This window comes from Leucoraja erinacea, chromosome 30 (genome assembly GCF_028641065.1).
Source record: "Leucoraja erinacea ecotype New England chromosome 30, Leri_hhj_1, whole genome shotgun sequence".
Lineage (NCBI taxonomy): Eukaryota > Metazoa > Chordata > Chondrichthyes > Rajiformes > Rajidae > Leucoraja > Leucoraja erinaceus.
Window position 1 is genome coordinate 16855296 of NC_073406.1, and position 27567 is coordinate 16882862.

General features: G+C 44.2%; 1 protein-coding gene across 1 annotated transcript in view; it reads left to right on the forward strand.

Annotated features, from left to right (window-relative positions):
- The window catches only part of LOC129711699 (rap1 GTPase-activating protein 1-like), a 280412-nt gene that overhangs the window by 225458 nt on the left and 27387 nt on the right, over positions 1–27567 (forward strand). The window contains 7 exon segments of the mRNA XM_055659567.1: positions 257–357; positions 1779–1908; positions 10118–10273; positions 11427–11498; positions 12950–13036; positions 16462–16602; positions 26484–26615. Of these exon segments, the coding sequence (XP_055515542.1) occupies positions 257–357; positions 1779–1908; positions 10118–10273; positions 11427–11498; positions 12950–13036; positions 16462–16602; positions 26484–26615 (819 nt within the window).

Here is a 27567-nt window from a genome sequence, read left to right on the forward strand (position 1 = left end):
CCATGAAGGTAATATCCCTTCCAGCACCCGTGCGAAAATAAAGTCCCGGATATTTGTATATCTTTCACTAATTTGTTCTATGTACCTTTTCATATGGCTCGGTTCCCTCACTCCAGACTCTCAGTCTGAAGAAAGGTCTCTTTCTCCAGAGATGCTGCCTGACCTGTTGAGTTACTCCAGCTTTTTGTGTCTATCTTCAGTGTAAACCAGCATCTGCAGTTCCTTAGTACACCCAATGTTCCCTCTTCTATTCCAGACCTCGGAGGAAGAACTCTTCACCAACATTGAGGAAAGTCCTGCCTTTGTGGAATTTCTGCAACTGTTGGGGGAGAAAGTTGAGCTGCAGGACTTCAAAGGGTGAGTACACCTGGCCTGACAGTGGCCATTTCTGTCATGTCCATCGACAGTGGAACAGCAAAAGTTAACTGCGGAAGGAAAGTTTTAGTTCAGTTGGATAGGATAAATAATATTGATCATTTCCATTGACTGGATGCAGTGTTTGGCCGTCTGACAGTTGAAATTGTTTCCTCGTACTTAACCCTTCAAACTTCATGTCTTAATATATCGTAGGGAGTGAGCTGTTGTTGTGCCTCAGATCCCATTGAAAATGATCCCATGCATTAGACTGAGAATGGCAGCTCTCAAGGGTGATTGACTTTGGTTGATTGGGGGTAACAAAGTGGCCTACACTCCATGAATTACACAGGGTACTGACTTGACCATAGAGTCCTAAACGTGTGTGAATGGTTGTAGTTACAGTAGGAACAGTAGTAGGCTGTTCAGCAAGAGATACATTCAATTGGATTGTTGGCACATTGGCAGTGGTAGGGAAAGGAGACCTGAAGATAAGCTCATGACCTAAAGGGGACCCACCTGAGGTGGCATCAATAGACAATAGGTGCAGGAGTAGGCCATTTGGCCCATCCAGCCAGCACCGCCATTCAATCTGATCAGGGCTGATCATCCCCAATCAGTACCCCGTTCCTGCCTTCTCCCCATATCCCCTGACTCCGCTATTTTTAAGAGTCCTATCTAGCTCTCTCTTGAAAGCATCCAGAGAACCTGCCACCACCTGAGGCAGAGAATTCCACAGACTCGCCACTCTCTGAGAGAAACAGTGTTTCCTCGTCTCCGTTCTAAATGGCTTACTCCCTATTCTTAAACTGTGGCCCCTGGTTCTGGACTCCCCCAACATCGGGGACATGTTTCCTGCCTCTAGCGTGTCCAAGCCCTTAACAATCTTATACATTTCAATGAGATTCCCTCTCATCCTTCTAAACTCCAGAATGTACAAGCCCAGCTGCTCCATTCTCTCAGCATACGACAGTCCCGCAATCCCGGGAATTAACCTTGTAAACCTACGCTGCACTCCCTCAATAGCAAGAATGTCCTTCCTCAAATTAGGGGACCAAAACTGCACACAATTCTCCAGGTGTGGTCTCACTAGGGCTCTGTACAACTGCAGAAGGACCTCTTTGCTCCTATATTCGATTCCTCTTGTTATAAAATGTATGTAACTGTCCATGTAACTATCCATGTAACTGTCCAAATCTCTTAAGTGTTGTTATTGTCCATGCACAACTTCCTCCGGCAGCTTGTTCCATATATCCACCGCCTACAAGAGGCACAGGGAGAACATGCAAACTCCACACAGACAGCACCCGAGGGTCAGGATCGAACCTGGGTCTGTGGCGCTTTGTGAGGCAGCAGCTCTACCAGTTGCTCTTAATTGTGATTATAACGATCTAGATGTAATAGTCTAATCCTTTGCTCCGTAGATTTCGAGGCGGTCTTGATGTTGCACACGGCCAGACGGGAGCAGAGTCTGTTTACTGTCGGTTCCGAAACAAGGAGATAATGTTCCATATCTCCACCAAACTGCCGTACACAGAGGGAGATGCACAGCAGGTAAGTCTACGTTGAGGCTGGGCAATGCTGCAATGGTGGACAGTGGATAGGGTAGTGAAAAGGCAATGGGCATTCTTACCTTCATAGGCTAAGGCATTGAGCATAAGAGTTGGGTTGTCATGTAACAGCTGTACAAAATACTGATTAGGTTCTACTTGCAGTATTGCGTGCAGTTCTGGTTAGAAACATGGACATAGAAACATAGAAAGTAGGTGCGAGAGCAGACCACCAGGTCCATCGAGCCCGCACCACCATTCGCTCATGGCTGAACACTAAACAGACACACTTACCCACAAACAGTAGACACAAGACACAGAACACAAGACACTACCCTCCCCTTTATACCGCTATCACCCCTCTCCACCCCAAGAACCTCGTGATCTCCTGGGGGAGGCAAAAAACCGGATAAAAACCCAGGTCCAATTCGGGAAAAAAATCCGGGAAATTCCTCTCCGACCCCAATCTAGGCGATCGACACTTGTCCAGGAGATCACTCAGGTCTTACTATACTAACCATACCTAGGTCCATATCCCTGCCCTCTCCCCGTAGCCCCTTATCCCCTTGGCAGCTAAAAAACCATCTATTTTAGTCTTAAATATATTTAAAGTTTCTGCTTCCACTGCTCCCTGGGGCAGTGAATTCCATAAATTAACCACCCTCTGGGTGAAGAAGTTCTTCCTCATCTCAGTTTTAAAAGAGCCCCCCCTTATTCTGCAACTATGTCCCCTAGTTCTAGTTTCCCCGATCATTGGGAACATCCTCGGTGCATCCACCCGATCAAGGCCCCTCACGATCTTATATGTTTCAATGAGATCGCCTCTCATTCTTCTAAACTCCAAAGAGTAGAGTTCCAGCCTACTTAACCTTTCCTCATATGTCAATCCCCTCATTGCAGGAATTAATCTTGTAAACCTTCGCTGCACTGCCTCCAGGGCTAGTACATCCTTTCTTAAGTATGGACCCCAGAACTGTACACAGTATTCCAAATGTGGTCTCACTAATACTGTGTACAGCTGCAGCAAGACCTCCGTGTTTTTATACTCAATCCCCCTAGCAATAAAGGCCAAAACTCCATTGGCCTTCCTGATTGCTTGCTGCACCTGCAACTAACTTTCAGTGATTCATGTACTAATACCCCTAGATCCCTTTGCGTTGCATTACTACGCAGCTCCTCCTCATTTAGAAAATAACTTGCCCTATCATTTTTTTTTTCCAAAGTGAATGACTTCACATTTATTAGTATTAAATTTCATCTGCCCAAGTTGTTGCCCACTCACCTAGCTTATCTATATCCTTTTGCAGACTCTTCCTATCCTCCTCATCCCCTACTTTTCCTCCCATTTTTGTATCGTCCGCAAATTTTGATATATTACACTTGGTTCCCTCCTCCAAATCATTTATATAAATTGTGAACAACTGGGGTCCCAGCACCGACCCTTGCGGAACCCCGCTAGTTACCGGTTGCCATCCCGAGTATGAACCATTTATCCCCACTCTCTGCTTCCTATTTGTTAGCCAATCCTCTACCCATGCTAATATATTACCCCCAATCCCATAATTTTTTATTTTTAGCAATAGTCTCTTATGTGGCACCTTGTCAAAAGCCTTTTGGAAGTCCAAGTATACCACATCCACCGGTTCCCCTTTATCCACCCGGGTTGTTACTTCCTCAAAGAATTCGAGCAGATGATGGTTGTGTCATACAATTATATGAATGTGGTAGCAATATGTAGTGTTCAGAAGAGATTTGTCAGGATGTTGCCCGGAATGGATAACTTTAGATAAAAGGAGATATTGGAGAGGCCGGGTTATTTCTCAGTGGAACATACAAGGCTGAGAGATGATCTTACAATGGTTTGTGGGACTTGGACAAGGACAAAGTGGATAGTCTATTGAGTTTTTTTTCCCCAGAGGATTCTAACACGGGAACATAGATTTAAGGTGAGAGGGGAGAAATTTGAAGATCCGAGGGCCAGGTTTTCACACAGTAGGTACAAGAGGAATTTGTAGAGGCAAATATAGCTACAAAAAAACATTTGAACAGGTACTTTGTAGGAAACCAGTCAGTAGATCGAAAAGTACTACTTGAACATGGATATGCAGGGAATGGAGGTATATCCATCATGTATAGACACATGAAAACAGTTTATCGTGGCATTATGTTCAGTATAGACATTGTGGGCCAAAGACTATGCTGTACTGTTCTGTGTTCTATGTTTAATGAAAGGACTCGAGGGATGTGGGCAGATGGAATTAGCACAACCAGCATGGATGAGATGGGCCGAAGGCCCTGTTCTATGACTTTATGAATTGAGATACCTCACAACACTCCAGTGGCCCTGCTACAAGTAACTAACGTCCATGTGATATTCGTACAGTGATAACCTCAGTTACTGCTACCTGGCTTGTTCCTTGTGATCCATTGATTCAAGGAATTCTTCACACAAAGCAAGTAAATAAATCAATTGACTAAAAATTGTAGAGACAAATATTGCTGAGCTTTCTCTTTCCAAAGCTGTGTTAAGGATTTTTTTTTTGGACTGAAACACAATTACTGAATTATAATTTCCTTTTGGTTTCATGAAAGATTCAACCAAGATTTCTGGCACGAGTAACCCTCGCAACTCTGATGTAATTTAATGTGGAATATATTCCAATTTCTACTATTCTCAAAAATTGCTCATCAGTGAGTTCTGATTAACAATGTTGCAGGCTGCACTTGATTTGCACCTAATGGACCTGTCCCACTTACGCAACTTTTTTGGCGACTGCCGGCACCTGTCATAGGTCGTTGCAGGTCGCCGAAAAATTTCAACATGTTGAAAATCCAGCGGGGACCAAAACAAGCTACGACTCTTTGGGTGACTACTCACGACCATACAGGTTACACCCCGCGACATGTCGCCATGGTGTCGCCCAAAGAGTCGTAGCGTCTTTCTGGTTGCCGCTGGATTTTCAACATGTCGAACATTTTCGGCAGCCTGCAACGACTATGACGGGTGCCGACAATCGCCGAAAAAGTTGCGTAAGTGGGACAGACCCGTAAGAATTATTCCGGTCCGCCATTCTTGAAAGCTCCAATTTGTAACTGATGGGTTATCTCTTCTGTGCAAATTGTGGCATTACATTCAATGCAAAGTAATTTCATCTATGGCTCCATTGCCAGGGTTAAAAGAAAATGAGTGTGGACATCGCCTCTGTGAAGATTCCAATGAACATCCAGTGTGTGTAGAATTGGTTTTCATTGGAGACCTTGCGTTGTCAGCTGCTGCGAGGAATAGTGAAAAGCTTTGTTTTGCATGCTGTCCTATCAAATCAGATAAGACTATACATGGATACAATCAACCAAACTAATGTATGATAGTTGAGCATTAAAGATAGTGCACAAGGTAGTTGTCAGCAGAGCAACATTTCCAGAGTCAAAGTCCAATATCTGCAATGGGACAGAGGTGAATTGGACAGTCCTCTATCTAATGGAAGAAGCCTTCAGAACCTTGATGACAGAGGGGAAGAAGCAGTCCCTGAGTCTTAAAGTGTAATTCAGGTTTTTTATTGAAGGAATGACCGGGGTGGGACAAGTCTTTGATTATATTGGCTACTATTCCAGGGCAGGGTGGCGTAGATGGTGTCAATGGTGGGGAGACTGTTGGTGTGATAAGGTTCCTGTTGAAGGAGTCTCCAACATCAGAAGCAACATTTAGAGGGTATTTGCTGTAAGGAGAGATTGGACAAACTTGGATACATTTCTCTGGAGCGTTGGAGGCTGAAGGGAGACCTGATAGAAATATCTAAAATTGTGAGAGGCACAGATATCGTAGCCAGTCAGAACCTTTATCCCAGGGTGGGAATGTCAAATACTAAAGAGCATAGCTTTAAGATGAGAGGAGCAACATTTAAAGGAGATGTGCATGGCAAGTTTCTATCACACAGAGAATGGTGGGTGCCTGGAACATATGACCAGGGGTGGTGTTGGAAGCAGATTAGATAGTGGTGTTTAAGAGGCTTTTAGAAATACACATGGATAGAATGTTGTGATAATATAGCACAGGAGAGGCCACTAACTCACAATGCCGAGATGTGGAGGGATATTGATCACGTGCAGGCAGAGGAGATTATGTATCGTGGCATTGTGTTCGGCATGGACATCGTGGTCCAAAAGACCTGTTCCAGTGCTGCACTGTTCTATGTTCTAACAGTTTTTTTCTGTAAGGAGCAGGAGCAGGAGTCATGACAGCACAAGGGAACGGCTAATAGAGCTGCTGACTCACAATCTGGGTTCCATCCTGACCTTGGGTGCTGTCTTTGTTAGCTTGTGAGCATGTGGGTAGTCCAACTTTCTCCCACGTCTCAAAGGCGTTCGAGTTGACGGGTGAATTGCCTCTGCCAATTGCCCCTTCAGACATAGGATCTGGGGGTGGTTGATGGGAATGTGGGGAGAATGAATTACAAGGAAAATTAGTGAGGACTCTGATGCTCTTCGAGCTGGCATAGACTCAAGGGGCCAAATGGCCTCCTGTGCCATAAGAAAATATAGAACTACGTCTCCTTAACCTTGTTTTGTAGTTCAATAAGGATTAGTTTGTCCTTGATCCCTGCTCCCTGCCTTGTCCTTCTCACACTGAACCCTGCAGTGCACAAAAGCTGGCGCATAGGCTCCCCATACTGTCACATTCCCCAAACTTGCCCGTTGTAATTCCAGAAAGCTGGAAGCCAAACGTGATCCAGGAAGTGTTAAGGTCTGAAAATATCTTCTGAAAGTTTCACTTGTGGCAAAAAAACATGTTATCATTGTTTGGGCATTTTTTCCATTCTATCTCGATGAGTGTGTGTTGTGAGACGTGTCGCCTGCAGTCATGTGGAAACTGATCCGTTGAAGATTTCAAAAGTGTATCAGGGTTTTTTTTTTCCACATGAAAAAGCAAGGCAATGTGAGCAGCACAGAGAACAGGCATTAATTCTTTCAAAGAATCTTCAAAGAGGCCACATGTTCCTACACGATGTGGAAGCTACCGCAGTAATTCCGGTCAAGTACAAACAGGAATAAGCGTGGCTTTGACCCGACAGTTTAGTTTAATTTGCTTTAGTTTACTTTAGTTTGCTTTATTATTGTCACGTGTACCGGAGTACAGTGAAAACCCTTTTGTTGCGTGCGATCCAGTCAGCAGAAGAACTACACATAATAGCGATCGCGATTACCACCCACGATTACAAACCACAATTAAAAACCCACAAGTACGGGCGACACGGTGGTGTAGCGGTAGAGTTGCTGCCTTACAGTGCCAGAGACCGCGGTTCGATCCTGACCACAGTGCTGTCCGTGCGGAGTTTGTACGTTCTCCCCGTATCCTGCGTGGATTTTCTCCGAGATCTTCTGTTTCCTCCCACACTCCAAAGACGTATAGGTTTGTGGGTTAATTGGCTTGGTATAAATGTAAATTGTCCCTAGTCTGTGTAGGATAGTGGTAATGTGCAGGGATCTCTGGTTGGTGCAGACTCGGTGGGCCGAAGGGCCTTTTTCTACGCTCTATCTCCGAACTAAACTAAACTAAAGTTACAACCCACATTACAAAGAGTTATTGGTTTAACAATCCAGGAGGCCCCAGTACCATCACAGTATTAATCTGAAATACCTTGTGCAGCACAGGAGCAAGCCCTTTAGCTGACAAATGTCCATGCCAAACATGATGCCAAATTAAACTAATCTCCTCTATAATATCACCCCTCACCCTCCTGCACTCCAAGTAATAAAGTTCTAGCCTGCCCAAATGCTCCCGATGGCTCAGAACCTCTAATCCTGGCAACATCCTTGTAAATCTTCTCTGCACTCTTTCCAACTTAATGGCATCTTTAATGGCAGGGTGACTAAAACTGAACACGAGTGTGATGGAACTTTATTTACAATGATCTTGTACACTTCTCTTCCACCGTCCCACACGTATAAAATGACACGTAAAGCAAACTGAAGGGGTTCATAGTACTAAAGAGGCTCGATTTTCTTTTAAAAGGAGCATTGTTACAAATGGTAATGTAACTACTTATACAAACATAGAATACTCACATAGAATATAGAAGAGAACAGGCATTATGCCAAGTTAAACTACTCCTCTGCCCATGTGGGATCCATATCCCTCCATTTTCTGCATATCCATGAACCTATCTAAAATGTAGGAAAGAACTGCAGATGCTGGTTTAAACCGAAGATAGACAAAAAAAAGCTCGAGTAACTCAGCGGGACAGGCAGCATCTCTGGAGGGAATGAATGGGTGTCTGAAGAAGGGTCTCGGCCATTCCTTCTCTCCAGAGATACTGCCTGTCCCGCTGACTTATTCCAGCTTTTTGTGTCTGTCTACCTATCTAAAATGCCTGTCAAAAAGCCTCTTAAGCAGCACTATCATATCTGCTTCCACCACCAATGTCACCAGTATTGGCACTGGTTGGCCTTGTGTATGTATTGCTTTTATCTGGCATCTTATTGCTTTAATCAACCAGCAAATTAAAGAAGAATGAGATGTGATCCGAGTGAATCCGTAGTGCATGAGAGTTTAACGCAGTAGATGGCAAGTTCCCTGAAGCTGGAAAGTACAGGAACAAGGGCAGAGAGTCAGGATTCAAAACTTTGAGGGGTAGAGACTGCAGATGCTGGAATTTAGTTTAGTTTGGAGATACAGCGCAGAAACAGGTCCTTCCACACTGACCGGCGAGCCAGGCACATTAACACGACCCCCTACACACACACACACGAGGGACAGGTTTACAGACCTGTACGTCTTGGGAGTGTGGGAGGAAACCGAAGATCTCTCAGAAAGCCCATGCAGGTCACAGGGAGAATGTCCAAACTCCGTACAGACAGCATTCTTAGTCAGTATCGAATGCGGGTCTCTGGCGCTGTAAGGCAGCAACTCTTCCGCTCTGCCCCCATGCCACCCTTGAGTAAAAAAAGCACTGCTGGAGGAACTCTTGAGCTGAAGCCAAACTATTCAAGGAACTCAGTCTGAAGAAAGAGTCCTGACCTGAAACGCAATGGGTTGATTCCCTCCACAGATACTGCCTCACCCACTGAGTTTCTCCAGCATTTTGTTATTTGGTTCTTCTCTTGGACTCGGTTATTGAGAACAGTCAAAGCTGCAGTGATGGATTTTTGGTGTACAAATAGGACTCAGGGTCCCAGAGACCTTTGGAGTATTGCGTACAATTCTGGTCTCCCCAATAGAGGGAGGATGTGGGGGCTTTGGAAAGGGTGGAGAGGAGGTTTACCAAAATGATGGTTAGATTAAGGGATATTAACTACAGGGACAGACTTAGACTGTTTTCTCTGGAATGCCAGAGGTTGAGGGGAGACCTGTTGCAAGTATATAAAATGATGAGAGGCATAGATAGTGGTGACAATCTGAACTTTTTTACCCAGGATGGAAAAATCATATACAAGAGGGCATAACTTTCCGGTGAGAGAGGCAAACTTTAAAGGAGATGTAAGGGGTACATTTTCTCCACAGAGGGTGGTGAGTGCCTGGAACTTGCTGCCAGGGGTGGTGGTGGAGGGAGGTACCATAGTAACATTTAAGAGACTTTTGAATAGGCACATGGGTATGCAGGGTATGGATTATAGGCTATCTGTACACATATGCAGGGAGATAAGATTTGGTCTTGGGGTATCTAGTTCGGCACAGACAATGTGGACCGAAGGGCCTGTTCCAGCACTGTACTGTGTTTAGTTTTGTTTATTAACACATGTACAGAGGTACAGTGAAAAGCTTTAGTTGCGTGCTAGCCAGTCAGCAGAAAGACAATACATGATTACAATCGAGCCATCCACAGTGTACAGATACATGATAAAGAGAAAAGCATTTAGTGCAGGAAAGTCTGATTAAAGATAGTCTGAGGGTCTCCAAGGAGGTAGATAGTAGTGGGAAAGAAATGCAGATTCTGCTTTAAATCGAAGTTAGACACAAAATGCTGGAGTAACTCAGCGGTCAGTCTGCAGACGGGTCTCGACTCGAAATGTCACCCATTCCTTCTCTCCTGAGATGCTGCTTGTCCCGCTGAGTTACCCCGGCATGCCTTTGAGGTAGATAGTAGCTCAGGATTGCTCTCTATTTGTTGACAGAATGACTCAGTTGCCTAATAACAGCTGCTCTGTGTTCTTTGACCGCGCTCATAATCTGTTGATTCACTGGTGCGTTGATTTTAATGCCTTGTTTCTTTGTTTAGCTTCAAAGGAAGCGGCACATAGGGAATGATATAGTGGCCATCATCTTCCAAGATGAAAGCACCCCTTTTGTACCGGACATGATCGCGTCCAACTTTCTGCATGCCTACGTTGTAGTGCAGGCCCAGAACCCCTGCAGTGACAACACGCTGTACAAGGTAATCGCAATCTCGAGTCGTGCTCTCTGTTTATTCCTGATGGCCAGACGCCTAGTACAAAGGAATTGTGGGACCATGTTGGTTAGCTCGCTGCTCCTGTACCCAGAGGCCTTGGAACGTTGACGTTGATGCAACAAGTTCAAATTCCACCATGGCATCCAGGGAAATTAAATTCAAGTAATTAAATTAATCTTTAATGAAAACCTGTCATCAGAAATGGCACCAGATTGTTGTAAGAATCCATCTGGTTTTACTACTGTGCCTCGAGGAAGGGAATCTGCCATCCTTACTCCAGTCTGGCCTCCTCGCCACTCCAGGTCCACCAGTGAGGTTGACTGATTCACTACTCTGTGAAGTGGCATTGGCTTACAGTATTCCTGTCACACTTGCTGAGATACATTACAGTACAGTACAGTACAGTACAGAGCATATTGACTAGTTGCATCATGGCCTGGTTCGGCAACTTGAACGCCCAGAAAGGCAAAAGACTGCAAAAAGTTGTGAACACTGCCCAGTCCATCACCGGCTCTTGACCTCCCCACCATCGAAGGGATTTATCGGATACGCTGCCTCAAAAAGGCAGCCAGCATCATCAGATGTACTATGTTTACATGTTCTGTTGTGCTGCAGCAAGTAAGAATTTCATTGTTCTATCTGGGACATATGACAATTAAACACTCTTGACAATAAAAAGCGTTTGCTATTCAATCAAATCAAATGATACTCTACATGAGTACAATCAAGCCACAAGCAAATACAAAAGGTAATGCAAAGAGAAACATACCAGAGTGTAGGATATAGTGTTGCAGAAACAGAAAAAAGTTCAATTATCACCATGAGGTAGGTTGGAAGATCGGGACTACACTCTCGCTTATCAGAGGACCTTTCAGTAGTAGGTAACAGTAGGGAGGAAGCTGTTGCTGAGTCTGGCGGTACAATCAAGCTTTTGTATCTTCCGCCCAACGGGAGAGGGGGGAAATGGGAACGACTGGGGTGAAAAAGCCACTCAGTTCAGTGGCAATTAGGACTCAGAACTCAGCCGCCAAACATTTATTATAGCACATAAGGAGATGGATCTATCTACAGCATGCACCTTCTGCAAAATCATCCAAATGCCAGCACTTACCTTGCCCCCCTCTCTCTTGTTTGCCAGGTCTCTGTCACGGCGAGAGATGATGTGCCGTTCTTTGGCCCAACACTTCCTGACCCAGCCATCTTTAAGAAGGTAATTTGGATCTGCCGTTTGACTACATTGATCTTGAGGTTGCTCAGTGCACCAAATTGTTGGAACAACTAAAAAAAAGACACAAAGTGCTGGAGTAACTGACGTTTCAGGTCGGGACCCTTCTTCAGACTGTTGGACCAACTGGCTGCTCTGATCCATTAACAAAAAAAACAAAAATTAGTTCAAAGTAAAAGTAAAGAGCGTACATTTGTGTAAACCTGCGTTGAGCCGATGTAAGCACCAACTTACACGGATGCGGCGTAGAAAGCATGTTATCAGGACGCATCACAGCATAGTTTGGGAACAGCTTCACCCAAGACCGCAAGAAATTGCAGAGAATTGTGGATGCAGCCAAGACCACTGCACAAACCAACATCCCTTCCATTGACTCCTCACGCTCCTTTGGTATACGTGACAATAAACTAAACTCGACTCAAACTCAAACCTTGAGCGATGAAGACCAGTGTGCCAAACACCTTCATCAGCACAGGAACTATGTACCCCTCACCTAAGTCCCTCTGTTCTGCAACACCTCTCAGACCCTACCACTTATTCTGTATAGGGCCTGTCCCACTGCGGCAACCTAATCCGCGAGTTCCGGCGAGTTTGCCCTCGACTCATACTCGCAGCATGGTCAACACGAGGTCCTAGGAGGTCTTTGTAACTCTCCTTCATGCTCGGGAATAGTCCCCGCGTACTCGAGGCCTCAGCTAGGTCGCGGCGTATATTTTTCAAACATGCTGAAAAATGCCCGCGAGTTAAAAAAAAAGGTCGCCATGGAAAAAAATCGATACTTTCTTTACTCGTAGGTTTAGCCACAGTAGGTCGTAGAAGGTCGGCATGTTATTCATAGGTAATTGAGGGTAGTCGAAGGTAGTCCTAGGTAGTCTTCGAATGGTCATAGTCGAAGGAGGTCGTCTTCACTCTCTACTATTCGGTGTCCAATTTTCCAGAAGCTAGTCGGAGCTAGTCTTCGACATAGTCGAAGGAGGTTGACGGAGGTCTTCAACATGACACTTTCTCAAACTCTCCTAAACTCTTATAAACTCACCAATTAGGTCGCTGCAGTGGGACAGCCCCTTTAGTCTTGCCCTGGTTTGACCTACCAAAATCAACCCACCCCACCCCCGCTTTTTGAACCTGAATTGAACATCTGCCATTTCTGGGCCTACTTCTCCAGTTGATTAAGATCTCATTGTAATCTTAGATAACTTCACCGTTCACTATACCGCCAACTTTAGTGTCAGCTGCGAACCATCTAACCAGTCCACCGACCGACATTCTCATCCAAAACATTCACATACATAAAGAAGTAATTATTATGAATTTTGTGAAGGAAGTGTGAAACTAGGGGGGAGTGGGGTTTGCGTAACAAACGCGTCTATTTTCCCTTCAGTGTCTTTTGAATTTCAGCTGTGCTAAGGTATACTCTTTCCATATTATTTTGCCAGGGTCCTGAATTTCACGAGTTCCTACTCACAAAGCTCATTAATGCAGAATATGCTTGCTACAAGGCTGAAAAGTTTGCTAAGTTAGAGGTAAGATATGAATTTTTCATGACCCCCTTGGGCACAACATGTCTCAGTCATCTGAGCAGGGCGTGTGAGTTATGTTGCAAAAAAGAAGTGTATCAAACTTTAAACTATTCTCATGCTTTTAAATATTCATGAATGTTAAAAGATAAATCATCTGCCTTTCTGTAATGGTACATTATGCCATGGTTTTTTAAAAAAAGGCAAGATTGTATATGCGCTTGCAAAGAAATGACGGGCGGGTTCTGGAGTAAGAGCAGGAAGTGGATAGATCTTTCAAACAGATAGCATAGACACACTGGAGCGAATGGCCTGAGGGAAAAAAAATCAGGACAGAAATGTTCTGAAATGGGCGGCACGGTGGCGCAGCAGTAGAGCTCCTGCCATTATAGCACCAGAGACCCAGATTCGCTCCTGACCACGGGTGCTTGTCTGCATGGAGTTTATACGTTCTCTCCGAGATCTTCGGTTTCCTCCCACACTCCAAAGACATATTTGGGTTGGTATAAATGTAAATTGTCCCTAGTGTGTACGATTGTGTTAGTGTACGGGGATCGCTGGTCAGTGCGGACTCGTTGGGCCGAAGGGCCTGTTTCCGCGTTGTATATCTAAACTAAACTAAATGTTTGAGATGGCTCATTGGAGATAGAGGGAGTGCAAAGATCAAGAAAGTTTTATCAATAAAGCTAATGTTACACAAAGCAAAATACATCTCAGCCACTCTCAAGATAAAAACTAAACCTGGATTAAACATACCAAGACAAAGGCCCATGTGTGAAGTGTGTTTTGTGAACGAGACTGAAATACAATCTGATCTAAACGTGTCCTGACGTATGTCTCCTTGGTGCTGCTTGGGGTAGATAAGATGGTGAAAATTTTAATTCCCTGTGATGTAAGAATTTTTTTGTGCTGTGTCCTGACAACGGCTCTGGGAAGTCTTTCTTGGGCTCTGAAGGCAAATGTATTCTTTTCAGCAACCCTGTAGGGTCAGTATGGTCTCTGGATCAATTAGCCTTGATGTGGAAACCTAATCTGAAATAATTAATCGTGCCAAGGTTTAGTTTAGAGAGATACAGAATGGAAACAAACTCTTCAGCCCATGCTGACCATCGATCACCAATGCACACTAGTTTGATGTTATCCCACTTTCCCATCCACTCTCACCACACTACGGGACTATTTACAGAGACCGATTCATCTACAAATCTGCACATCTCTGGGATGTGGGAGGAAACCAGAGCACCTGGAGGAAACCAACATGGTCATAAGGAGAATGTGCAAGCTGGTAGAGCTGCTGTACCAGAGCCAAAAGTTCAATCTTGACCTCGGGGGCTGTCAGTGGAGTTTGACGGTCAGTAGAGTTTGCACATTCTCCCAGTGGCTGCGTGGGTTTCTTCCGGGTCCTCCAGTTTCCTCCCACTTCCTAAAGACACATGGGTTGGTAGACTGATTGCCTGTGTGAATTTCTTCCTGTTAATTGGTAGAATCTGATTGGAAAGAATGACAATGTAGGGAGAATAAAAATGAGATAGGTTGGCAACCCTTAGTGGGCCAAAGGGCCTGTTTCTGTGTTGTATCTCTCTGTGACTCAATAAATAACTGTCCCTGATCCACCTGTTACAGTTTCTAGCTTTGTGATATCATTGGTTTCAATGCTTTGCCATCATTTTATTTAAAGTACCTTCAATAAAAAATGTACTTTAGCTTAATCAAAACATAGGGTTTAATATATTAGCCATAATATTAGAGAGTTGTACCATGAGACCGAATATTGAAGGATCTAAGTTTATGCTGACGACACCATTTTTGTTACATTGCCTTTAACATTGACAATAGATTTATCATTTTTGATGGATCCATCATTTTGAAATAATCTGCACTTTTAAAACAAAACTTTGTTCATTCATTTTGTGATCCCACTTCACAACCAGTGAAGTCTGGGGAACCGGAGATGCGAGATGTTGGTATATTGAGCAAAACACAAAGTGCTGGATGGCGGCAGATATAATATTGGCGTTTATGAGGCTTTCAGATAGGCACGTGGATATGCAGGGAAAGGAGTAATATTTATCACATGCAAGTAGAGGAGATGTATTTAACGGCATCATGTTCAGCATGGACATTGTGGACCGAAGGGCCTGTTCCTGTGCTGTACTGTTCGATGTCCTATATAATTTTAATGAGCCACTCATCATCTTTCAATCTGAGAAGCCGTATTTGCCTCCGTACTTAAATATAAATATCGTGACGAGTGCCTATCTTCAAAGATCCTAGTACCCGCCACATAAACCTCTAATGCACCATGTCCATGTTAGTCACCAGCCCAAATTAGTCCTCATGTAAGGACATAGAACAACAGTACAGTACAGAAATAAGCCCTTTGCGCCACAATGTCTGTGCTGAATACAATGCCGAGTTAAACTAATCTCCTCTGCTTGCATGTGATCTTCATCCCTCCATTTTCTCACTTCTATGTGCCTCCCTAAAAACTTCCTAAATCCCACTATTGTATCTGCCTCCACCACCCCTCCTGGCAGCACGTTCCAGGCATCCACCACCTCTGGGTAAAAAAACTGTGCCCACGTATCTCCTGTAAACATTGCCCCTCTCACCTTATAGCTATGGCCTCTCGTCTTTGACATGTCCACCGTAGGTGATAAGTTCTGACTGTCTACCCTATCTATGCCCCTCATCATTTTATACACCTATCAGGTCTCCCCTCAACATCGAACTTTCAGGGAAAAAATAGTTGTATTCAAAGTAGTATAGAATCTTGAAATGAGAATCTCCTGCCTCTCTATAGTTACGCAAGAATGGGTATGGCCTTCAATCTGTCTATCGCAAAACCAGTGGCTATCAACTGAATGAGGATTGTTGGATTCCAATCTTACTACAGAAACTTAAGTGCAAGATCAAGCCCAGCCCAGCGCAGCAATGAATGAGCGCTGTCTGGTGGGGTTTATAACTGAGGTCCCACTGCTCTGTTGAAGTTCATAGGTTTTATGAGCAGAATTAGGCCATTCAGCCTATAAAGTCCACTCCACCATTCAATCGTGGCTGATCTAACATTCCGTCTCAACCCCATTCCCCTGCCTTCTGCCCATAACCACTAGCACTCGTACTAATCAAGAATCTACCAATCTCTGCCTTAAAAATATCCGTTGACGACCTCCACAGCCTTCTGTGGCAATGAATTCCACAGATTCACCACCCTCTAGGTAAAGAAATTCCTCCGCATCTCCATCCTAAAGGAACGTCCTTTAATTTTTGAGGCTATGAGCTCTAGTCCTAGACTCTCCCACTAGTGGAAACATCCTCTTCACGTCCATTCTATCCGGGCCTTTCACTATTTGACATTTCGGAAGGTGCAGCTTAATTTAACGCTGGGTTTTATCTGCTTTTCTACCTCCTGTACGGTTCGCCCGATGAAGGAGAGGACGAGGTCAGCCTTGCTGGAGACCCTGTATGAAGAGCTCCATACAAACAGCCAGGCAATGATGGGGCTCGTCAGCGAGGAAGAAAAGATCGAGAACGGGGGAAGTGGAGGAGGAGGATTGTTTGAATCCTTTAAGGTAACGTGATCTTTCATCCACTGCATTTCACGAGGTTGCCATCCAGTTCCTTACACTGATCCTGAACCTGTAATTGGTTCAATTAAAATCACAGTCAATGATCTAGCAGACTAATGCTTTCAATTAATTACATAGATGGAGCTGATAATTCCCTTTGAAATGATGAAGCACAGCCCATAGGTGAATCTGTGAATTTACACAGCTCCACAGAAGCATTTTCACAGATTAGCTTCTGCAGTTAAAATTTATAAGTGAAGGTCCTGACTGCAGTCTAGTGATGTTATTAGAAAATAAATGCCCGGGGTGCTCTCTGTTCCTTGAGCATCACTTTATTGCAATAAGGTCGGCAGAAGCATTCAAAAACTGTTTATTAAAAACCCTTTGTCGACAAGTGCGTACGATCCAACATTGCTTGTAATCACCGCATTGAGAAGTCACCACTAATGTGTCACTGACACATAATGAACACGTACTGAATTGTCTGGCAGCTCATAAATTGTATAAATCACCGTTTAACTGTAACAGGTTGGTAAGCGGATCACATCTGCCAAGTTACTGATTTAATTCTTGGAATTTAAATGGATCCTACAAAATCCTTCATTACTTGGGCTCTCCATCTTTATAAGCTTTTGATGTGAATAGCAAAATTATATATATGTATATTCTCGAAGTAAAACTACTCGATGCAATCAGATGCAATGTTAATGCAACAATTTTATCACCATTAAACCGAATATACAAATGAAACAATTAAACTATTTATTTCTGCTTGTTTTCTCATCTGCTTCCCTCCCCAACTCCCCTGCAACTCCCATTTGTCCTATCTGCTCTTTTTCTTTGAATTAATATGTTATGTTCTCAGTTGCTTTTAAAGTATCTCCCACCCATTTGTCTTGTGATGAGGGCAATTTTACAAATATTGCCATCTAGATTTCCCCTGTGACTTGAAACAAACCAATTTCTTCTTCAGAAAGGGGGAAATTGTAAGGGAAAATTGACTGTCCATGATCCCTTGGGCATTCCCTTGGTATACAGACCACTTCACATCACGGATGTGACATTCAGACATACAGAGCTTACCCCAAGTCCATACTTGAAGATTGATGCCAACAGACAAAAGATGGTCTCTACAATTAAGACGGAATTAAACCAATGTAAGCAGAAAGTCTCCGACTGGTTCGATGTCACTTACTCTCCTGCTCACCTGAACATGTGAAGTGTTTTCTAGACGTAGAAAAGTTGACAAATGAATGCAGGAGCTTTGAGAAACATTGGTATCCCCACCTGCTGAGTGGGAACCCATGAGATTCAATGCTAGCTCTCCCCGCTTGCTCTCTGTCCCCTTTAGTTAAACGCAATGGCGAGTTAAAATTTGGCAACAAACACGAGCTGGAACTGATCATATTGATTACCCGATGGGCAATTGCGATTGAAACCTCCGCGGTCTTGCTAACTCCTCGTTCTTACCCAGGATACAAGTCTACTGCTCTGGGAAGGCAAGTATAGTTATCGCAGTGCTGCAGTCAGTGGTCCAGATGCTGCAGAATGATCCCTGAGACAACAAACTACAATTGACTAAAGTGGAATTTGGAGTTCTAACCACAGTGCAATGTGAAGCCTCCACCATGTCTGGTGTTTCCCCTGTCTGTGCTGTGCCCCCGTCATTGTTGATGTGTACATGTCTTGAATTTGAATTTACTACTTAAGTGGTAATTTCTGTAACTGATTGGGAACCCTTGCGGGAGAGGGACAGGAGGCAACTGAAGCAAACAGTAGGAGTTGTACGTGATTGCTAATATACATAGACAGCCATTATACATCACGTCCATGACAAGTAATTTGCTCATTTGTACCAATGGCTCATGATGGGACCATTTTGCCAATTTTTCAGTCACACCGATGATCTTAATAACTCTGACCCCATTTTATCTGTGTTACTAACACACTCTCTGTAAATCTTCATAAATGCCTTACCTAGCTGTGAATCTTCATTCACAAACCACATGTAATGAACAGTCAAAAAAAGGTCACAAAATGCTAGAATAACCCAGCGGGTCAGGCAGCATCTCTAGGGAGCATAGATGGGTCACATTTGGGGACGGGATGGTTCAGATTGATGTTGGGGGGGGGGGGGGGGGGGGGGGGTGGTGGTTAGGGTGAAGAAAGCTGGGAGGTGAGGAAAGGAAGGCAGGCCAAACCGTGGTAGTAATAGGTGGACATTGACAAGGGGGGGGGGGGGGGTGGGGGGGGGGGGGGGGGGAGGGGGGGGGGTTATAGGCAGATGTTTGGAACAAAGGCCAATATTTATATCAGAAGGTGTAAGACAGGAGGATTGAAGTGGTGAAAATTGTGAAGCCAGAGGAAGGAATGCAGGAGGAGTGAGGACAGAGAAATAGGTGCGGGTCCAGTTGGGCCAAAGGGGGAAGGGCAGTTGTTTGAGGTTGTTAGAGGTTAGCTAAAATTGGAGAATTCGATGATCATACTGTTGGGTTGCAAGCTACTGAAATGGAATATGAGATGTTGTCCTTCCAATTTGTGTGTGGCCTCACTCTGACAATGGAAGAGGCCCAGGACAGAACGGTCAGTATGGGAACAGGAAGGGGAGTTACTATGGCAACCAGGAGCTTATGTAGGCCTTGGCGGACAGTGGCGAAGTGTTCGGCTAAACGATTGCCGAGTCTATGCTTGGTCTCGCCGATATACTGGAGCCCACATTGGGAACACCAAATGCAGTAGATGAGGTTGGATGAGGTTGGCCATTGATTCAGGTTCTTCCTGATAACGTAGGGAATCTCAACTATGCTGGAGTAACTCAGCGGGACAGGCAGCATCTCTGGAGAGAAGGAATGGGCAACATTTTGGGTCGCTTCATTTCGGGTTGATTCATTGAAGTTATGTTCATGTGAAACGTTGGCCAGATTCTATGCACCTCATCAATGTAGCAGTACTCCCATTTGTAAAGGGGTGTGTGATCATTAATCACTCAAACAACATTTGCCAACTGTTGGCAGCACTGGCCAATTATCAGCAAAAGCACAATCTCTCCTCACATCCCCTCTATGGAACCCAATGATTGCTTTCCAATTGCCAGTTTGGACCCTGGAATTGATTTTTGAACAGTTTGGAGCAAATTCAATCGACACTGGAGCCCAATCCCATTTTGTGTAGCTTTGGCTCCAACTTTGAAAGCAGAACTTGAGTGGCAAAGTTGTGCAGCTGGTAGAGCTGCTGCCTCACAGCGCCACGGACCCGGTTCAATCCTGACGTCAGGCATTGTCTGGATGATCATGTGGACTTACACGTTGCCTCTGTGACCGCGTGGATTGCCTCCGGGTGTTCTGGTTTCCGAAAGGCGCGTGGATTTGTAGGTTAATTGGCCTCCGCAAATTGCCCCCAGTGTGTAGGGAGTTAATGCAAAAGAGGGATAACAGAGAACTAATGTTAACAGGTGCAGATATGCTCAGTGTGGGCTGATCAGCCCGTTTCCATGCGCTATCTCGAAGCCTTATCAGAAATAGTGCAATTTGTTATACTGTTTATAATGGCTTGTTGTACTGTTTACAGTGGCAAGTTTACAATTGCCACCCCACTCCAGTAGGAATCTAGTGAAGATGACACCACATTATAATGCGCAACACTTTGTAAAACCTCGAGGAGACAGATACAACACGGTTATGCAGATCAACTTGAAAATGTTCAAGACCAAACAGACCCAAAAATAAATATTTCCTCTCACTTATTATAATGGAAATCAAAGTGAAATAATTAACTGATATGTTAAAATAAATTCCTGAACAAAATCTCAGCCAGACCCCGCTCCCATTTCAAAGTTACAGATGGATACGTTTGTTCCCTTTCCCCCACAAATGTTGTGGATTGGGGTGGCTGAGTTGGAAAGTTCCTTTTTTACCTTTTAACATACATTGCCATGATGTAAGTAACATTTAAAGAGGAACTAAATGTTGTGGTTCAGCTCCATACCCAATAGAATTTAAAGAAAACCCACAGGAAATATTCAGCAGGTCGGGCAGCATCCGTGGAGATAGAGAGAAAGTATTTTTATTTATTTTTTTATTTTTTTTTTTTCCAATTTCAGCTTAGTTTATTTCTTTTTTTTTTTTTTTTTTTATTTTTATTAAAAGTACAGTAAATTACAATAATACACATCAGATATATCTTATTACATTTTGTTGTACCACTTCGTTTTTCGAGCTTTAAAAAAGATAGAAATAAAAGAAGTAAGAAGTAAGGAAAGTGAGCAAGAATCGTGAAGGTGCAGGAAAATGTTGGGAGAAGAGAACCCCTTAGGGAAGGAGTTAGAGAAGGAAGTAAAGAAAGGAAATAAGACCCTAGAAAGAAAAGAAAAAAAAAGGAAAAACAATCGCTCTATTGTAACACAAAACTCCGAGAGAAAGTATGTTGGGTCAAGCGATCTTGGGTAGCTGTCTGCCCGAAAAGTTATTGGAGAAAAGGTGTGTTTCTAAGTAATCCATCCATAAAAGGTGACATATGACAGATTAACCCTTTTTTATCCAGCCTGTAATTAATATTCACCTGGCCTCTAGATTAATTTGCTCCACTTGCAAAGGTATTGTTACTTTCTAGTGAGGGGCTTCTCAAGTGTCCTCCATGTTGGATTAAGTAGAGGAGGATTTTTATTTTCACCCAAAGGGTAATAGATCTGAGGAATTCTCTCCCCCCAGAGATAACTGTGCATATTCCAGGTGGAAGAAAGAAATTAGGAAGTGTGTGGAGATCTCTGCTCAGAGGCCAGTGAATCACTGCAATTCTCCACCCCAGAGGGTGGCTGGTTCGAGGTCGATAGACATGTTTAAGATGGAGGTGGATAAACCTTTGGAAGGTTGTTGGACAAAGGACACAAAGTGCTGGAGTAATTCAGCAGGTCAGGCAGCACCTCTGGAGACATGGATAGGTGGTGTTTCGGTTTGAGACCCTTCTTCAGACTGGAACAAGGTTATTGGAACTGCACAGAAGATGAGGCGAGGCCAGCATGGAGCTGCCTTGATCATTTTGAATGGAGGCACAGGTTGTAGAGGACTACCCCTGCTCCTTTTGTGTTCTCGGAACTTGATAGATATTTGGTTAATGAATCGAATCATTGATGGGCTTGGGCAGCAGTATGTATCTGGGTCCAAAATCCGCCGTTTTCTTACTGAACGCGGCAGCAAGTGCAGAGATCACTCTAGCTCCCGTCTCCTCATGTTTTTGTCCTGAAGAGTCAGTATGTTTACACCCGATCTCCTCGAACAACGATGAGAATTCATCACGTGTGGACTTGTCTGACTTCACTTCTGGTACATGCTCAGTTCAGTATTAGTTTATTAGTCACGTGTACCGAGGTACATTGAAAAGCTTTTGTTGCGTGCGATCCAGTCAGTGGAAAGGCAATACAATAAAAATCGAGCCATTGACTGTCACAGATACATGATAAGGAAATACAGTTTTGTTTAAGGTGAAACTAGTAAATTCGGATCAAGGATAGTCCGAGGGCCCCCGATGAGGTAGATAATAGTTGAGGACTGCTCTCTAGATGCGGTAGGATGGTTCAGTGCCCTGATAACAGCTGGGAAGAAACTGTCCCTGAATCTGGAGGTGTGCGTTTTCATACTTCTGTACCTCTTGCCTGATGGGAGAGGGGAGAAGAGGGAGTGAGCAGGGTGTGATTCATCCATGATTATGCTGCTGGCCTCGCTGAGGCAGCGTGAGGTATAAATGGAGTCAATGGAAGGGAGGTTGGTCTGTGTGATGGTCTGTGCTGCGTCCACAATTTGCTGCACAATTTTTGCCTCTTGTTCCTTGCCGAGGCTGCATCATTTTGATCTTTTGCACACTCTAGTGAGAACTGGTTTGCACAGTTATGATCAGCATGCACCTCATCGCCTTGACAACCCACCATGTCTGCCTACACATTTATCTCCCAGGTGATCTAATGTGTGTGTCTGTGTGTGTGTCTCTCTCTCTCTGTCCTCACTATGTGTATACATGTCTGGTCTTCCTGTTGTACAGCACCCGACTGTCCCTTCAAAGCCTGCACTGTGAGTTCTCTTCTCAGTCTGGGAAAGTAAGGCACAGAGAAATATTCTCCGAAACTGCAAAGTTAAATAGTTTAGAGATTTAGGCGTACCGCGTTCCAACCCAAATCCTTCAAGCACTGGAAAATCCCAATGAGCACCAAGAATAATTTGTCAAAGCATGTTTTGTGTTGGAGTGGCACTATCAGATCTGCAGCAGCTGCCTTTCGAGATGAGAGATTAGGTTCTATATGTAGCCAGCTCTCCGCTCTGCTGGACTGAGGGGGACTCTGCTGGAGAGAGATAAAGTTCTTGTATCCAAGCTGATTGTTTTGTCTATTCCAAGAGGAGACACTTGGCAGCTGCAATCCATCATTAGTGGAGATATTTCTATCAGTGTCTTCCAGTGTCATCCAGTTATGTTTTGCATTCAAAGTAAAATGTAACTGGAAAGCCCCCAAATTAAAACATTTTTATGTCTAGTGTAAAAGGAAAAAAATATTTATTCTGTATTACAGAAGTACCAACTACTGTTGGTAGTTGATGTGAAAGAATAAACCTTGGGCAGCCCAGTTGTACGCTGGTGAATATATTAGACCTGCAGACTGAGTTCTGGATCATTGATCCAGCAACTTGAGAGCAAGTTCCAACAGGGCAGCTGGGGACTTAAATGTATTTAACAGCGGCCAAATGTTTAACTACATTGCTGGTTTCAGTATCCTTAACCAAGAATCTAGCAGATTATTGCAAAAAGTGTCTGTTTAGTTTTGTTTAATTTAGAGATACAGCGCGGAAACAGCTCACTGAGTCCGTGCTGACCAGTGATTCCCATACGCTAGCACTATCCTACACACTAGGGACAATTTGCAATCTTTACCGAAGCCAATTAACCTACAAACCTAAGCGTCTTTGGAGTGTGGGTGGAAATCAGAGATCCCGGTGAAAGCCTACGCAGTCATGGGGAGAACTCAGTACAGATCCATCTTTCTTTCTCAACCCCATTCTCCTGCCTTATCCCCAGAACCCAGGGCACCCTTACTATTTATTATTGACTATTATCAGTTGGTTTGACTTGTTCCATTTCTACAATAATATCTGTTCATTAATATTAACATGGATTCAATATTTAACATTACATTGACCTAATTTCATGGAACAGAAATAAGTTCAAAGTTTTGAAAGAATACGCTGTGCTGACTCTAAACACTGCGGTTATAAGAGCAGGTCAAAGACCGGGGATCCTGTAGGAACATCTACCCTCCTGTGTCCCTAAAGTTCTTACCCAACATCCAGGTAGGTGAGACTAGTGTAGCTGGGACATGTTGGCCGCTGTGGGTAAGTTGGGCCGAAGGGCCTGTTTCCATACTGTAAGACTCTTTGACCTCGTCCACCAGTCAGAATTGCGATGGAATTCTCGCCACTTGAATGCAGCTCAACAGCTCTCTAGAAAGTTGACACCATCCAGGGCAAAGCATCTGCTTCATGTCCCTTCCACCTCCTTCAGCATTCATTCTCTCTATCACTGGTACAACATGGCCACAGTAGTTACTTGTCTTGGCTACTCCAGCAGCAGCACTTGTGTCCACAACCTCCACCACAAAGAAGGATAAGAATAGCAGGGAATCACCACTATCTACTGGTTTCTCTTCCACGTTGCACAGTCCTGACTTGGATATAAATCTAGAGACTCCCCCCACTCCTGCTGTAGAGAGAGCACATACAACATCTGGATTGTGGTCAGTTAAGGATGCTACTCACTATTTGTTCTCAAAGGCGGTACAATGCGTAGCTGGTAGAGCTGCTACCTCACAGCGATAAAGGCATAGGTTCGATGCTGCCTGTTTATGTGTTCACCCTGTGACCACGTGGGTTTCCTCCAGGTACTTGGGTTTTCTCCCACATCCCAAAGATGTGGGTTTGTAGGTTAATTGTCCTCTGAAATTGCCCATAGTGTGTAGGTAGTCGATGAAAAAGTGGTATCATAGAGACCCAATGTGCATGCGTGATTAGAGGTCAGCCACGACTCAGTGGGCTGAAGGGCCTGTTTCTATGCTGTGTCTCTAAAACAAGCTGGAGAGGAGGAATTTATTTAGTCTGAGTGATGAATCGGTGGAATTCTGCCACAGAGGGCTGTGAAGGCCAAGTCAATGGATATTTTTTTTATGGGAGTGATTGATAGATTCTTGATTAGTACGGGTGTCAGTGGTTATGGAGAGAAGATCTGAGAATGGGGTTGAGTGGGAAAGATAGATCAGCCATAGACTGGATGGACCAAATGGCCTAATTCTGCTCCTATTGTGTTGAGGTTGACCAAGAGAAGGAGCAATCCACATTAGTGCCTCTTCCCAGCACATGGGCCACAGGCCTGTAGATCACGGCACCTCCACTGCTCGACTTGCTGCTCTGTGAAAGTGAGGATGATGCTGATGGCGCTTCCCTCACTTACTGATCAGTGAAGTCCAGACCCAGCTAAACTGCTTTCCTTTGATCTTCCAACCAACCTTCAATCCAGTCCGCTACTTGTTTATCACCCTGCCATGAAAATAGATCTTTCCATTTACCTCACAGATTTTTAGGTATGTTGTTTAAATGGCCCGTGGGTCTCTTCTGTTCTAAAGTAGACACGGTGGTGCAGCGGTAGAGCTGCTGCCTTACAGCGCCAGAGACCGAGGTTCGATCCTGACGACGGGTGTTTGTGCGTACGGAGTTTGTACGTTCTCCCCGCGACCGGCGCGGGTTTTCTCTGGGATCTCCCATTTCCTCCCACACTCCAAAGACGTACAGGTCTGTAGGTTAATTGGCTTCTGTAAATTGTAAATGTTCCCCAGTGGGATAGTGTAAGTGTACGGGGCTCGCTGGTCAGCGAGGATTCGGTGGGCCGAAGGGCCTTCTTCTGCGCTGTATCTCTAAACTAAACAATCCTATCCTCAGCAGTTCTCTGCCTATCGTTACAACTCTGTGGCTCCTCTACATTCTCCCACATGCTAACTTAACCTACCTGGTGACTAAATCTCTATGCAGCACTCCAGCTGTGTGGCTTTAGCATGTTCTTGTACACTGGGCTTTCTCCAATATAGGACAGACCCCTCTGTGTGCCACCTTAATCACTAGACTTATTTTTTTCTTGTAACCACTGACTATTATCTTTCCTCACCTTTACTGCTCCTCTCTCCTCTCTCCCCCCCCAACCCCACACTTCTGATTAAATTATACTTTTCTGTATTATTTTCTGCCTACCTAACCAGTCTACCGCTACAGAAGCTTAATAAAGTTTTAGGAGAGAAACCATAACCATATTGTCATACAATATTCTCAGAATCTTAGCAAGTGAAATTAAAATACAGATGAGAGTGAAGATCACTTGGGTAGAAACTGGTCAGGCCACCACAGATGGATTTTACAACAGATACACCGACTCAGCTGAATGTGGACGAAGGAACTGCAGATGCTGGTTTATACCAAGGATAGACACAAAAAGCTAGAATAACTCAGCGGGTCAGGCAGCATCTCTGGAGAGAAGGAACAGATAACGTTTCGGGTCGGAACCCTTCTTCAGACTCAACTCTGAAGAAGGGTTACGACCCGAAATAGCACCTACTCGTTTTCTCCAGAGATGCTGCCTGACCCGCTGAGTTACTCCAGCATTTTGTGCCTATCTTCAGCTGAATGTGGGCCTGTGATATCACATTGCCCGAGTGCCATGCCACCATCCATTTTAAAGAAGAGTCAGTCAGACTGGGAGCAAATATCGATAGGTTGCTTGTTCTCTAACTGCTGATACCCATTTTAATTTAATTCGGAACATTCCATAAAAGGTGACAAATGACTGATTAACCCTTTTTTATTCAGCGGGTGATTAGAAGTCGAAGCCAGTCGATGGATGCCATGGGTCTCAGCAGTAAGAAACAGAACACTGTCTCTTCGAGTCACAGTGGCAGTTTTACCCACAACACAGGAGAAACCATCAAAGTCCCTGGCATTGTAAGTACCAGCCCCCATCAGACAGTGAAATCTAAAGGCAATATAAGTACCAAAGTCGACAGCTTCGAAAACTCGCACCTGTGAATGTTTAACCCTTTGCCAAGTCAAAGAGAGATATTCAAGCAAGTGGGACGTTCCGCTGATTGTAGAATCCTCTCGAACCAAGGAATCACAGCACACAATGTCAAACACTTCCGTGCAAAGTGGCAAGAGGCTCGGAAAACGTTGAACCAAGACGCACAAGTCCTCTACAAACTCCAAATTAATGTCATTGATGGTTTTATACACAGTCACTACGCCTGCAGCAAAAAACATTCTTGCCTCCAATTCAGAATCTAGGAGGAATTTGCTTTGTATTTTTTATACAATATCGTCATTGACCATAATATTGTAAAAACTGACATGATGTGAACAGGAATCCATTAAACCTGTATGTGCTCCATCTACCTTTATACCTGCACACTGCTGAGGACAGGAGATGGTAAATAATTGATCCTGAATGCTAGTAAAGAATTGATTTAAAGATACAGCATGAAAATGAGCCCCTCATCCCACCGAGTCCATGCCGACCTGTTAACACTAGTTCTGTGTTATCCCACTTTCACATCAACTCTCTAAACACTAGAAGCAATTTACAGAGGCCAACTAGCCTACCACCCACATGCCTTTGGGATATGGGAGGAAACAGGAGCAACTGGCGAAAACACACGAGGTTACAAGAAGAACTGTGCCACCCCCTGCTGCCTCATACCACCAGAGACCCGGGTTCAATCCTGACCTGGAATGGTCTCTGTATGGAGTTTGCATGTTCTTCCTGTGTCCACGTGGATTTCTTCCAAGTGCTCCGGTTTCCTCCCACATCCCAAAGATATGTGGGTATGCAGGTTAATTGGCCTCTATAAATTGCTCTTAGTATGTGGGGAGTGGATGCGAAAGTTCGATAATCTAGAAC